At 37.9% G+C, this 16,035-nt stretch overlaps 1 protein-coding gene across 7 annotated transcripts in view; it reads left to right on the top strand.

Annotated features, from left to right (window-relative positions):
* The window catches only part of nek1 (NIMA-related kinase 1), a 34,496-nt gene extending 19,552 nt beyond the window's left edge, over positions 1–14,944 (top strand). For 6 of the 7 annotated variants that reach the window (XM_051139155.1, XM_051139158.1, XM_051139154.1 and 3 more), the window contains 6 exons: positions 91–299; positions 6,747–6,886; positions 6,964–7,304; positions 9,927–10,060; positions 12,103–12,235; positions 13,758–14,944. In XM_051139155.1, coding sequence (XP_050995112.1) covers positions 91–299; positions 6,747–6,886; positions 6,964–7,304; positions 9,927–10,060; positions 12,103–12,235; positions 13,758–13,771 — 971 coding nt within the window. In that variant the 3' untranslated portion in view covers positions 13,772–14,944. The remainder of the gene's footprint in view (positions 1–90; positions 300–6,746; positions 6,887–6,963; positions 7,305–9,926; positions 10,061–12,102; positions 12,236–13,757) is intronic. The other variant, XM_051139157.1, reaches the window with a different exon arrangement.
* The last annotated feature ends 1,091 nt before the right edge of the window (positions 14,945–16,035 follow it).

Here is a 16,035-nt window from a genome sequence, read left to right on the forward strand (position 1 = left end):
AAAGCTTAAAGAATGCCAGTTTGAATATAACTCCACTGTTAAAAACAAAAACAAATGAAATTTTTGTTAACCTCCTCTTTGTTTTTTCAGTAGAAGAGTCTCTGTTTGTGAAGCTAAGCAGTAGTCCAGCTCACAGACGTACAGTAGCCTTGGCCGTCCTGTCTGCTCAGTCCTCATTGGAAGACTCTTCCTCCGTCGCCTCGCGTTCCCGCTCTGTCTCTCCACTGCGCTCCCAACGGCATGACGACGCACTTCTCATCGGGCTCTCCACTGGCCTCTTTGATGCAAACAACCCAAAGGTGAGCACTGTCATTGGAACCCCAATGTACTGAGTGTGAGTCTGTATTTGTTTTCTTTCCCTCATGTGTTAGTTCTGACTGCAGATCAGTGACTCTAAACTCTGGCCAGATCTTTAAATGCTAAAGGCAGGAACAGTTTTGTCGATGTTCTTGGTACCTTTCTAGACTTTGAATGTGGTAGGACTTCCATAAAAACTATGTTAATTTGTGTTCTAAAGATCTTTTGGGTTTGAAACAACATGAGGGTGAGTAATTAATGACAGAATTTTCATTTTTGGATAAAATATCCTTTTAATAAATAGAAAGTTCCAAAGAGTAGTGTTGTCAAAAGTACCGACCGCAATACCAGTCAGTACTGAAATTTTAAAAATGTTAGCGGGAAATAAACTTTCAGTACTGACTGGTATCACTTTTGACAAGTCTGGCCAAATCGTTAAAAGCTGAAGGCAGGAACAGACTACATGACTTTAAAATAACTACATGATTTGTGACACTACACTATACGATTTGTAAAATCTGTCAACTTATACTGCTCAAAATGCAGACTGGCTCTGACCTATGGCAATTGGGGACGGTTTGGGGCAAAAATCACACTAAAATCTGAAAATCATATTGTTGTGTAGTGTATTCAAGCTGTAACTAGTACAGCAGTGTAGGTAAGACGGATTTCTAAAGGTAATGTACATTTACAAAAGCGAGTGTAGTTACAAGGGTGCAGATCTGTGTGTAAGCCTCAGTGCTTTGAACTTGATGAAGGCAGCAACTGGCAGCCAGCGGAGTGAGACAAAGAGGGTTGTAATGTCCGCTCTCTTGGGTTCATTGAAGACCAGACGTGCCGCAGCATTCTCAATCATTCGAAGAGATTTTATTGCACATGCAGGAGGGCCAGCTAAAAGCAATACAGTCCAGTCTAGGAATTATGCGGCTGGACAAGGAGTTGTGTAGCATGCTCAGATATTAATGGTCTGATTTGCTCTTTTAAATCTGCAAGAAGTAGACTTTGACAACCAAATGAACTTTTTACATACAGTACTGCAAATTCCCAGGATCCTGGCTAGATGTACAAGGAAATTATTTTAAGTTAGAGATGGTGTTCTGTCATCTGTGCTGAGATGTCTGTTGGGCAGGTCGAGATCTGTGCCAATGTTGTCTCATAAAGAGGAGGGGACAGAGCACCGAACCCTGAGGTACCCCGGGGTCTGTGAATATCAGCTGTTAAAATCTGGCCAATTACGGTCTAGCAAGTTGTTCTGTGAGAGGAAAGAAGAAACCTGAAGAGGAGAAGAGACCTGAGGGTTACCTAAGCCTTTTTTTAGTGTGTTAGACTAGTGGGAATAGGGTCAAACGGGTAGTTTGTGGGATGGTTCAAGAAATTTAGGAGACCTTAGCTTGGAGAGTGGAGCATTGTGGGTGGGCAGTGGTTGTCCATGAATCTGTGGTGTAAAGAACTGACTGACTTCACCTAAGAAAAAAAAACTGTCAAAGTAAGTAGCCACATAAATCACACAGCTAGGTGTAACATCAGAAATGCCAGACGATAAGTCTGAAGTTTTATTTATATACACTGTCATTCAAATGTTTGGGATCAGTAAGTTGTTTTTTTTTTTTTTTTAAAGAAGTCTTTTTTGTTGATCAAAGCTGTGTTTATTTGATTAAACATACAGAAAAATGGTAATATTGTGAAATGTTATTGCAACTTAAAATAGTGGTTTTCTGTTTTAATATACTTTAAAATAGAATTTATTCCTGTGATGCAATGCTGAATTTTCAGCATCATTACTCCAGTCTTCACATGATCCATCAGAAATTATTTTAATGTGCTGATTTATTATCAATGTTGGAAACAGTTGTGCTGCTTGCTTTATTTATTTACTTTTTTTTTTTTTTTTTTTTTTTGGAACCTGTGATACATTTTTTAGGATTCTTTGATGAATAAAATGTTAAAAAGAACAGCATTTATTTAAAATAGTAATCTTTTTTTAACAGTATACACTACCATTCAGTGTTTAAGGTCAGTATTTTTTTTTTCTTTCTTTCTTTGAAAGAAAATAATACTTTTTATTATTATAAAGATGTGTTAAATTGATAAAAAGTGATAGTAAAAGTAGTTAGTTGACAAAGCAGTATTTCTAGTTTTTTTTCTAATATTTGTTGATAATTTTTTTTTTATCTAATATTCATATTTTATACAAGTTTAAGCAGTTTTAGTTTTTTAGTTAATTTACTTTTTGTTTCAGTGTAATAGTTGTAGTTTTAGTTTGCAACAACAACTCTGCAAAAGACTGAGGAAATTCAGCTGCATGTGTTTTTCTTAATCGAAAGATATGAGACTATTACAGAGCATAATAATGGAGGACCCCACTGCTGCCATTTATCACACTGATTAGAGCAGAAGCTCTTAGGCAGGAAGAGAGCACTGAAAAGAGCAAGAGAAAGAATATGAGGAAGAAAGAGATGGCACTATAGCAGGAGAAACAGATGGCAGCCTTCGATAATGCGTAGCACTTAGCATAGAATGATAGAGGAGCTCGGATTTGTACATCTTGTAGAGTTTTTGTTTGGGGTGATTTGTTTTCCACAGACTGAAATGTGTCTGTACGCACATAATGGTGTGTGCATGCGGGGATAGGCATATGTATGAGTGTGGATGTGCCTCGGGCCATTGCTGTGCTGGAAGGACTGTCGAGTATGTGTGTGTGTGTGTGTGTGTGTGAGCTCCTGAGTGGAGCGTTATTAATGCAATTCTTCCACATCCTTGATGTGCCAGTAAACCAAAGGATTTTGCACTGGCCTGTGTACTTTTTCGCCCACCCCACAGGCTCACATACACAAATACTTTTCTTTGCCCTCACAAAAGCACATTAACATTCACACCCACGTCCACACATTTGCAAACACGCACGCACATTTGGCCTTTTGGCTTGCTTGCACCCAACCCTCTGGACAACTGGACAGTCAGATCACACACACACTAAATGCTGTCTTTCTCAGCGCAAGCTGTCAGTCTGTTTAATCAGTAGTTTAGCACTCCTCTCCACCCTGCAAGTGCGAGAACACAGTGCGTCTCTGTACCGACGGCTATGGTGGAGATGGATGACTGCGCCGATATTAAAGCCCTCCTCTGCTCTGTGGAGACCATTTTAAGTCCCTGCTGGGTGTTAAATAGCTAAGTCGTTTTATTCCCCCACACGATTCAGATTGAATAACTTTGAAGTGCAGCTTAGAGATTGTGCTTGTGCATTTTTTGTTTTCAATTCATACTGATTTAAAGAGCCTTTTGCAGTCCAATTAAAATGTCAAGGTTTCTTGCACCAAAAATAGTTGTATCAAAACATCACTCTGTTTGAACATCCTGACCAGCCTGAAAGCATTGGTTAAACCAATGTTGCAAGTTTGGGATGGGACTTTGGGTTGGAAATCTTTTCAAAACAGTAATTATGCACTTTATTTTGCACTTAAAGGATTAGTTCACTCCATAATTAACACATCCTGATAGTTTACTCACCCTTATATCTTTTTTTTTTTCTTCAGCTAAAAAAAAATAAGGTTTTTGAGGAAAACATTCCATGATTTTTCACTATATAGTGGATTTCAGTGGGGATCAGTGGTTTCAGAAAGGTCCAAATTGCAGTTTTAATGCAGCTTCAAAATGCTCTACACAATCCCAGACAAGGAATAAGGGTCTTATCTAACGATTGGTCATTTCCTTAAAAAAAAAAGTCAATAAAAAATTCTATAAAAACATAAATCAGTAAAAAATTAAGCCAAACATTTTATTCTATATTTTTATAAAGCTTTCTGTTGCAGCTGAATAACATGAGCAAAAATCACCAGCCTACAGAACACAACTACTAAATGACTAATATAAATCTCAAACATTAAATTGTTAAATACAAGTAAACAGTCAGTAATAAAATAGGAACAAGCAAATAAATTAGCAATAGCGTAAATAAATACAGCTGAACAAATTTCAGGTACAGAAATTTAAATTAAAAGGTTTAAAACACTGCATAGTTTTCATTAAAAAAAAAAAATAGATTAATCCTCATTAAAGTCATGAAAGATATTCAGCCAAGATCAGTGAAGAATGTTTTTTTGTTCTTGGATTAACATTAACCCTTAAAGACCTAGGACATTTTTGGGGCACCTGACACGCCTGCACTTTTCTTTGTTTTTTCAGACCCATTCTAGTAGTCAGCATCAAGTGCTATATATCATTGTAAACAGGAGAAATTGAAGTTTCAGTCTAGCTAATTTAAAGGCAAATTTTCCTTTTGTCTTCTCTAAGAAATGAATGAATTTCCAAAATTTTAAGAAAATCGCAAGCAACAATTGGAGGTTTTTTACTGTGCGCTCAAACCGAAGCTCATGAAGTTTGGATTTTTTTCTTTAGAAAGTTGTATTTAGGTGTTTTACACTTCAAAAAAAATTTCATTTACATATAACATTCCCCAAGCAAGTTATAGCCATTTATTACAATATTGGTTATAGCCGCTTTTCAGTAAAAAAGATGTCTATTTAGTTTATTGACAATATTGATGTGTTCAAAAATGTTTAGGAAGTAAAGTAAATGGAAACAGTGTTATGTAATAAGAAAACACAAGTAAAAAAATAAATAAATAAAAGGTGTGTTTTTGTTTTTCAGAGAAATCTATTTTCATAGTATGAACGACAAATGCAAACAGTGCAGCAAGTAATGAAAACTGCACAAATGGTCTTGTGCAACAAATATACAAACAGTGCAAATGATTCACAAACTACACACAAAATAAGAGAAAATATACAGAGTGCAACAGAAATAAAATAGTGCAAATGATCTTTATAAACTATATGAGAAGAATTACCGTAATATAACAGTGAAATGGATCGATCCACTGGCTGTATTCGCGTTTTACCGGGACAGCGCATAGCGACGTGAAAACAAATTCTAGCGCATTATCGGATATGTACTGCCATTTCATCCTTGCTTTTCTTTTGTTTTGTGTCAAAGTGCTCTGTCGTGTGTTTTTCTATGCTTTTTCAGAGAGTGCTGTCATGCAAATGTGCTATTTTGTGTTTGTTTTCATGCACGCACGACGTACTTTACTTTCACTTTGAGTTTGTTCAAATTTCCAAAGAAACATGCTAATTGGTGGTTCAAAAGTCCAAAAACTATGTTTATTGGTTGAATAGATGACAGTTTGAACCAATCTGGGTACAGGGGTGGGACTGAGTATCAACAATCGTTCCTGCTTGGCTGAGAGGAACGAAATGCATTGGTTTCTCTGACGAATCAATGCGATCAAAAAATGATGACGTAATGACGTTTACTACAGAGCCTCTTATTATCCAAATGAGACAAACGTGATACAGGAAAAAAGCGGAGGATCTCAGCTTTGCGGTACTTTTTTAGTCAGGCAGCACGTTTATTAGGCTGCTGTCTCTTTAACACAGAACGCACATGGATCTAAAAATAATGTTACATGCGTTTTCGTTCTCATCTGTTTACTTTCACTTTCGACAAAAAAACGCCTGTGTTTACGATGCTATACTGGCATATGTTTGTGCATATTGGGTTGTAAATGTCAAAGAGAAGTCAGATCCGGAACGGCCTTTTCTGCAGTGGAAAAAAAATGGACGGAACGGCTTGAGCCGCTGCTGGACCTCTGTTCACTGTGCCAGTTCTCAATACCCAACCCTAATTATCACCTAGTGATTTAAAAGTGAGCATGCAAAGAAGTCAAAGTTCAACTCCATTGAAGTCCACTATATGGAGAAAAATCCTGGAATGAAAGACTGAAGAAAGAAACATACTTGGATGACTTGGGGGGGTTAGTATATTATCAGGAATTTTTATTCTGGATTGAACCAATCATTTAATCTTTAAATGGTATGCGTTTTGCTACTGTGCCTTTAAGACTTCCATGAAAACATCCTCTTCACATGTGAGATGAAATGATAAACAGTGCTTATTTAAGCTGTCGGGTGCTATATAGTTGGCTCTGCCTCATCCTTCAATGACAACCTCATTGAACAGCCTGCATTACATTGTGACAGGTTCACAAAACAATCCACACCGAAATGTGCTGCACAAACTGTGAAGGTCAGTCTGAAATAATCAGGGATGTTGTTAAAAATAACCTCAAATGCTTGTTTCTAACATTAGGATCCTTCTGTCTGTGCAGAAACACAGGTGCTACCCCACAGCACAATGTTTGCTGAACTTTCTGCCCCTCTTCATAACAAATGGATTTGTTTTAATGTGCCCTGTTGTTTACCTTGACAACACAACCATGATTACAGGCTGAGCCATTTTTGCAGCTTATTTTTTAATAAATAGTCTTTGCATTTAGAGCAGTAGAGTACAGAGTTAGCATTTGCTTCAAAAGAACATGAATATTTCTGTTTTCGGTTCCTTGTGAGGGTATCTGATTTGTGATGTTTGATATCTCTTGTGTGCGTGTTCAGATGCTGAGGACGTGCTCCTTACCAGATCTCAGTAAAGTTTTCAGTGATTCTGCAGAACCTGAAAGTGCAGTCGCTCCTGACAACAACCTGGAGATTGAAGATCTTGAGGATAAAGCGGATGAGCAGTCTGAACCCGAGGAGTAAGAAACACAAAACCTGCATGCATGTGTACCTGCTATCTCTCACACACACTCACTTATGACTGTATCTCTCTCAGTGTGTATGAGGATGACGATTTGAGGGAGCTCAGAGCATCTATGGAGAGGCTCCTCCAGGAGCAGCGCAGTGATGATGAAAATGATGAGGAGGAGGATGACGGTGGTGGATCCAACGGCAGCCCCGCTGATGAAGAAGCAGCTGGTCTTAATGGGCTGGCTAGTGTTGGTGATGACAAACGCAGTCCAGAGGAGGAGTGTTTTAATGGAATGGCTGAGGAAGATGATGATGTTAGCCATGGTGAAGACGAGCCAGGAGGGCCAGTTACTAACGGAATGGAGGTTGAAGAGGATGAAGAGCAGAACAGCAGTGAAGGCCAGCTCAATGAGGAGTGGCATTCTGGTAATGCAATCACAACTGCATCCATAAACAGCTGCAGATGCTCTGTATCCACAGATGCTGAACACAAGCCAAAAACACAGGACTGAACAACTGCTAACTGCTTCCGCGAATACAGCATTATGGCTAACTAGATCTACAAACATCTCCGTGCCCACAGCATAACACAGCAGCTGACCTTATACACAAATACATTCTTGAACCCAACACAACAGCTTACTGTATCTATCAACACAGCAACAGCTAACAATTAACCCTGCTAAATGTAACCACAGTGAAACAGATCACCTCTTCCGTTAACGTAGCACAACAGCTACTCGCATCTGCCAACACAGCGCAAAGCTAAACACATCTGCTAAAACAACTGCTAGCACAGCACAACATCTAACCACATCTGATTAACAGCTAACCACATCTGCTAGCACAACGGAAAAGCTAAGCGCATTCATTAGCATAGCTCAACAGCTAATCATATCCATTAGCACAGCTCAACAGCTAGCCACATCTGCTAACATAGAACAACAGTGAACTTCATCTGCGAACACACCACTACAGCTAACCGTAATCGGCAGCATCTAACCACATCCACTAACTTGGGCTGTCATGATAAGTCGACACATCGTGATTCATGAATCAATTCTGAATGCACTGCGACTCTCTCTGGAATCGATTCTGAGCTTAGTTTTTAACAGCGGATGGTGCTCTAATCTAGTTTTTAACCACACACTCAAATGTTCGTGAAGAAGAGTACTGAAGAGCGCTTGTGCGTTCGACTGATTCATGTAATTAAACCTCACAATGACACATTTGGAAATCTCAGAATCGATGCAGAATCATTTCTCGATTCCTGATGCATCGATTAATGTCCTCAGCCCCACCGCTAACTCTGTATAACTGCTGACTTGGTCCATGAACATGCCATATTCGTTAACACAGCGCAAGAGATAGCTATAACCACGAACATAGTACAACAGCTAACCGTAAACACAGTGAAACAGCTAACCACATCTTCTAGCGCAACGTAAAAGCTAACCATATTTGTTAGCATAGCTCAACAGCTAACCACATCTACTAAAACAGCACAACAGCTAACTTTATCTGCAAACACACCACTACAGCTAACTGTAGTCACTAACACAGTGCAACATCTAAACACATTCACTAACCCAGTATAACTTCCAACTTAGCCCATGAACTCGCCATATGTGTTAAGAGGAATGCTCCACTTTTTTTGAAAATAGGCTCATTGCCCAACTCCCCTAGAGTTAAACAGTTGAGTTTTACCATTTTCAAATCCATTCAGCCGATCTCCGGGTCTGGCGGTAGCACTTTTAGCATAGCTTAGCATAGATCATTGAATCTGATTAGACCGATAGCATCTCGCTCAAAAATGACCATATATAATGACTATATTTTTCCTATTTAAAACTTGACTCTTCTGTAGTTACGTCTGTACTAAGACTGATGGAAAATGAAAAGTTGTGAATTTCTAGGCTGATGTGGCTAGGAACTATATTCTCATTTAGGCGTAATAATCAAGGAACTTTGCTGCCGTACCATGGGTGCAGCAGGCCTGAAATTGACCACATCTGCTAGCACAATAGAGAGGCTACCTACAATTGTTAGCGTTGCTCAACAGCTAACTTTATCTACGAACACACACAACAAACTGTATTTGCTAATACAGTGCAACTTTTAACCACATCCGCTAACTTAGCCCATGAACACGCCACATCCGTAACACAGTGTAACAGTTAACATTTTCTGTTACCACAGCACAACAGCTAACCACATCTGTTAGCACAGCTTAACAGCAATCTACATCTGCTAACACAGCACTAAAGCTAATTTTATCTGCGAACATACCGCTAGATCTATCTGTAATCACTAACATAGTGCAACATCTAACCACATTCGCTAAGCTGGTACAACCTCTAACTTAGTCCATGAACACTCCTTATCCGTTAACACAGCACGACAGCTAGACACAACTGCTAACACAGCACAATGGTTAACTAGATACACTAAAACAGCGCAACAGCTAACCATATTAACTAACACGGCACTTTAGCTACCACATCTGGTAACAAAGCACAATAGCAAGCCGAATGCACTAACATAGTGCAGCATCAAACTAACTTTGGAAACAAAAATAGCATAACAGCAATCTGCATCTCCAAGTGCAGGTCAAATCTTCAGATATAACACAATAGCTAATAATGTTTACAAAAATAACAGCTAACTACATGCATGAACGCAAATGTTGACTCCATCCACAAACACAGCTAACTATGTTTAAAACAACCAACTCTGAACAATTACTGACACCATTAACAAACACAGCTCAATGGAACTATAACCTAAATGCAACAAACAAACATCATGTTCAACTCTTGCTAAGCTCTCTAAAATGAAAACAAGTACTGTTTATTGAGCTAAAGATGTTGTTCTGGCTATTTAAATTTGATGATTGATTGCCTTTGTATGATAGTGTGCACTGACACTGGCAAATAACACTTTCAATACTGTCACATGTCAGCGTAGTATCAGCCAATATTCCCCAACAATACACTCCCATTGTGTGAACTAGTGTATCTTTATTTCTGTGCATGGGTATGAATGCAGATGACAGCGAGGAGGAGGACGATGAAGACCTAGAGCAACAGGACAGTATCTTCAGTCGTCTGGAGGAGCTGCGGTTCCATCTAGAGCAGGCCATGGGCTTTGAGAACTTCATTCAAGCCTACAACAAGATCAAGGTCTGAGTTCCTCGGTTTTGCATTAAATGTCAACTCTCACCATGTCTCCAGTGGTTTTGTGCCCGGGTGAATGCATGGCGGAAATACTGCATAACTAAGAGGTCTTTAGTGGTCAAACACCACCAATAACAATGCAGCCATGTACTTCTGAGATGAGGACACTCATAAATTTTTAAACACTAAGTTTTGTTTTTAGTCTTCGGGGTTCTGGGAATTAGATACAGATGTTATCCTTAACCTTTAAAAATGTTAAATGTGCTGCCTTATGATGCTTTTTATATAGTTTGTCACACTGGAAGTGCAGTAAACCACTGTGATTTGCTGTAATTTTTGCTGCCGGCTACAAAAAAAAAAGCATTTCAGTTAAGAAACCCTGTAGTGATAATGACTTTACAAAACAGTTCACCCAAAAATGGAAGTACTCAATCTTATGTCTTTCCAAACTTGTATGACTTTCTTCTGTGGAACACAAAAGATATTTTGGACCATGTTGGTGACCAAAAAGTTTCAAAACCCTTTTACTTTCATAGTATATTTTGTCCAGCTTTCTTTGGCAGTCATGTAGATTTGGTTTGTCCGTTTGTCTGCTTCAGAAGAATAAAAGACCTACAAGTTTGTAACTAGGGATGGTATCGTTAAGGTTTTAATGGTATTACTATTCTTACCGATATTGCTCATCGATCCGGTACTTTAACGGTAATCTAACCGGTACTTTTTGTTTTAGGTTAATATAGGCTATATATAAACAAAGAAATTAAGAGCTTAAATAACATTGCTTCATATTATGTAAAATAAATATCGTTTAACGAAATGTATATAACACATTGATTTGTAAATGGACCAGTGTGCAGGGTTTTTTTTACATGCAGAAATTGATACTGGCATGCATATAATGTGCAATTTTTGGCGTTTATATGATACGCAGTTTTGACGCGCACAGGATATGCAATGTCTTGGCGTGCATATGATACGCAGTTTTGGCATGCATATAATACATACCTACCCCACATTCATCCCAACCTCATATGCATGTATCATATGCACGCAAAGTCCATTTCTGCATATAAATGGAACGCCAAATAGAAACAGAATCTAGTATTGATACGCACTTTCATGAGATTGCATCGGATTTTCTCACTGCCGCTCATGTCCAAGACATAAACTGTGTTAGTGAATACTCTTCAAGCTGGCCACTTTGACATATTTGTGTGCGTTTTTGATCGTTTGGACGCGCGCTTGAAGCCCAAAGTGTAATTTGATTGTCCTTTTTGGAGCGCGCACACACAGTTCAGCCGGGGGAACAGCGTCTCATGCATGGATTACTGTGATTTCAACGTTTTATCAAACATATTCCGCAATTTATCACCAGTTGTGCTGATTCTGACATTAAGTTTGGGTTTTACGGATGAACGAATGTGCACCGCTGTTAAGGTAAAGAAGTTAAAAGAATAGTTTTACCTCATCTTCTTTTTTATGATCCTTGGAAGCTAACATCGGAATCAACAGTAACATTTGCTTAATATCACAGCCACAGGCCTAAAGTGTAAGCAGACGTTTGATTGTTTAGTTCTGTTCTCTGTCATCACAGTTAAACGGGGCTTTAATATTGTGTGCTCTGTATGTCTCCTCTGAATTACGTATAGCAAAAATGCATCATAGACAAATGTCCTGATATTACTGCATTTTAAAAACAGCTGGCGACTCTGGAGAGATAAAATTGGCAACATAATGTGTATGTAGCAATGATAAATGTATGTATTTTCTTAAACTCTCCAGTACCAATAGCAGAACTGTGAACGACAGAGCTTATCAATACTCCGGTCTTTCATAATTTAGCACCAGGGCCGATATAATACCGGGTTTCGGTACCTATCCCTATTTGTAACAGAATGAGATTGAGTAAATGATGAAAGGATCTTTTATCTTTGGGTAACTTATCCCTTTTAGAAGGTTGTTGCACCTGGCACTGGAGTTTTAATTGCTTTGCTTGACTTTATCCAGCATTAGATTGTTATTTGTATGAATTTTGATTGTTTATTTAGGCTATTCATGAGGATGAAGATGAGAACATTGCAATGGGCTCCAGCATGGTGGAAAACATTTTGGGAACTGAGCACCAGCACTTGTATCCTAAAATCCTCAATTTGGTGATGGCAGATGGAGCTTACCAGGAAGGTAAAGTGTTTACTCACACATTCTTACTCTCTGATCCATTCATGCATCATTTCATCTAATGTTCTTCGTACAGTCGTGCTAGTTCATTCAGTCAGATTGTACAGAAATAGAGCAATATAACATTAATGGGTGCAGAAGGGAGCAATTATGCCATTCGGAGCAGTGAATCAGGCACTTTAGAGAATGCTGTGAAAACACACATACACACACATTCATAAAGAGACAGTGACTGTTTTTCTTCAGACATAGCCTGAATGTGTGTGTATACGTACATATGTACATAAATATATATTATTATACAGTTATTATTAATAATGAAAATAAATATTTTTTTAATTGAATTATCACAAAAAATTATTTTTATACCGACACCATATACACATAATTTATGTCTACCTTCCACAGTTATTTTTCCACAGTTTTTAGTCCAATAAGACAATAACTAAAAATTTTAAAACGTATAAAATTATTGGATGTTTTAATTTTTTTTCATAATATAAAATATATTTATACACTACCAGTCAAAAGCTTTTGGAAAGTAATATTTTTAATGTGTTTTTAAAGAAGTCTTCTGCTCACCAAGCCTGCATTTATTTGATCCAAAGTACAGCAAAAACAGTAAAATTTCGAAATACTTTTATGATTAAAAAAAACTGTTTTCTATTTGAATATGTTTTAAAATATACTTTATTTGTGTGACTTAATTTATAATTTATTTGTATGCACGCATATATATTTATTTATTTCCGATGTATTGAAATATAAAGCTGTTATTTTAAGTAGTAAAAATATTTCACAATATTACTGTTTTTGCTGTATGTGGGATCAAATAAATGCAGGCTTGGTGAGCAGAAGAGAATTCTTTAAAAAAACATTAAAAATCTTACAAAAACTTTTGACTGGTAGTGTATATCATATCTATTGCTACTTTAATAATAATAATAGTAACATAATACACATAATTTAGCCTTTAAAGGGCATAGATTGCCCAAAAATGAAAATTCTGTCATTACTTACTAAAAAAAAATCTTAATTTTGGTTCCAAAGATGAATCAAGGTCTTGAGGGTGAGTAATTATTGACAGCATTTTCATTTTTGTGTAAAATAACCCTTTAACGTGTGCAGTTCATTCACTAGTTCAAACAGACTTAGTAAGAGTGAAATAGATTAAGTGTTCAAACAAGCAGTTCCTGCTTTTTCAGCAGATGTATGCAGCACAAGTCATGCTGCGTAAGTCTCTGAGCAGTTCCAGGGCACTTGGGTCAGGTCACATCATTTGGGTTAAGGCGCATACATGTGTCTGCTTGTGTATGTAGCAGCCTCTGATTGACGTGAGGGTATTTCTGGCATTTACACTGTGTGTTCAAGGCTAACTCCTGATTATGGACTTTAAAGTGACCTCTGACATCAGGAATATCGCCTGGAAGTTTTCTTCAGATCTTGGTCTCGTAAGTGAGTTGATTATCCTATAACAGTTTCTCTGTTTCTTTCTCTTCTGCCCCTCTCTCTCGCTCTCTCTCAGATAATGATGAATAGAAGTTATTCATCCGTGCCGTTGGCAGCCTTGGACAATCTGCTGGCAGGCTGAAGTGTTCCCATGATGCACTCTGACAGGCTGAGGAGGTGCATGTGGGGGAAGTGGGGATTGAGAGAGCGGGGGGGAAAGGGGAAATGGGCCACTCAAGCATGGGCAGTTTAGAGTCCACGGTTGACTGTAGCTCTACTTCCATATCCCAAGTCACCGAAGCACTACTCTGTAAATTTTGTGCATATAAATGTGCTGTGGATAATAATATTTAACCAAAGCGTAGCCGAGTGTTAGCAGACGAGATGTAAGAAGTCTCAGACAGAGATGTACACGCGAGTCCTCCTAGCTGATGACAGACTTTATGTGAAAATGCTGCTCGTGCTGTATTCACAACAGCTGAAGCCATGGAAACTGCTTTTTAAGGATCTAGACTGGCCAGGGAGGTCTAGTTCAGGGGTCAGAGGTCAATTATCTGCCCAATATCAGGTGCTTGCACACAACAGGCAGCGGGTTCTAACCAGCTGTCTACCTCAGACAACAGATCAGTCTAAAAATACCAGTCTTCTCCAATTTTTTTGAACCTCTTTTTCTACTTTTTACACATGGTTTACATAACACGCTCAAATTATTTTGCCTCTTTCAAGATTTCTTACCGGTAAATCTTAAAGCATTATTTCAGGACTTGGCGAAACTGTTATTTAGGAAGATTGTCTGGAGTTACTATGCAGATGAAGTGCTTATTTTTTAATGTAATGGTTCACCCCAAATCACCCTCATGCCATTCCAAAACTGTATGATCTTCGGTACAACGTAAAATAACCACTTTTCCAATGGAAAAACAATGGAGGCCTTAATGACTTTGGACCCCATTGACTTTCATTGTGAAGAATAAGTCATACAGGTTTGGAACTACACGAGGGTGAGTAAATGATGGAATTTCTCACTCTTGGGTGAACTATCACTATAAGAGCATTTGTGAATGCTGTGCACATGCTTTATGCATGTTGTATTCGGCTGCACCTCAGTGGGTTGTATTAAATGACCTCTTTGTTTTAGTTGCTGGCAAAATGTGGTACTTGAAAGTGTAAAAATTGTTAAATAATTTGCAAGCATTACTGTTTGTTTGCATGTCCGAATATGTATATCTTTGTACTGAATAATAAAACTTTTTCTTTTCTTTTTTTTTTTTTTCTTTTTTTTTTTTTTTTTTTTTTCAAAGAATGTGCCTGTGTGTGGGTATTTGGCAATAAAACACTCAGCTTTGAATGTGAAACAGCTGAGCTGAAATCAGTTGCCAATATCTATTTTCAGCTACCTAGATGGGGCAGTGTGTCTTTACCTATATGTAACCTGACTGGTCTAGTAAGCTGTCAGTCAGCAGCAACCTTGCAGCTGTCACAAGAATTGGCTGGAAGCGTGTAGGGGTTTCCCCTTATCACAAAACACCCGTACATTCTCAGACAACCACAAACTGTTGTGGGTGTGTGTGTAAGTTGTATTTTTGCCAGATATCTTGAGTCACGTAGTTGCAAGCCTCTACAATTTCATTCATGTGTATTTCCATCAAGATAATCGTACATCCATGAAAGACTGCCACTGAATAAAATACACCATTCAAGTGTTTATTCTGCAAGGACACGTTAAATTGACCAAATATGACAGTAAAGACATTTATAATATCAGGTTTCTATTTCAAATTAATGCATTTCTTTCAAAAGTTCTATTAATCAAAGAATCTTGTTAAGCTGGTGTCACAGCTTGCACAAAAATGTGAAGCAGCAAAACTGTTTTCAACATTGACAGAAGAAATGTTTCTTGGGCAGCAAATCAGCATATTAGAATGATTTTGAAGGATTATGTGATAATGAAGACTGCTGAAATTTCAGCTTTGTCACAAGAATGAATTACATTTTAAAGGAGACGTCATGAAAATCTGACTTTTTTTCATGTTTAATTCCCGGTGCATCTACCAACCCAGAAAACATGGAAAAATGTTTTACCCAGTAACTTTATTTTGGTAAGCCTTTCTCTGCAAGCATGTGAAAAATGAGCTCTTATTATATTATTACTGCCCCTTAAAGGAGAAGTTCACTTCCAAAACACAGATTCACATATAATGTACTCACCCCCTTGTCATCCAAGATGTTCATGTCTTTCTTTCTTCAGTCGTAAAAAATTTTTTTTTTTTTTTTTGAGGAAATCATTGCTGGATTTTTCTCCATATAATGGACTGATATGGTGCCCCGATTTTGAACTTTCAAAATGCAGTTTA

Source organism: Labeo rohita, chromosome 20, assembly GCF_022985175.1.
Source record: "Labeo rohita strain BAU-BD-2019 chromosome 20, IGBB_LRoh.1.0, whole genome shotgun sequence".
Lineage (NCBI taxonomy): Eukaryota > Metazoa > Chordata > Actinopteri > Cypriniformes > Cyprinidae > Labeo > Labeo rohita.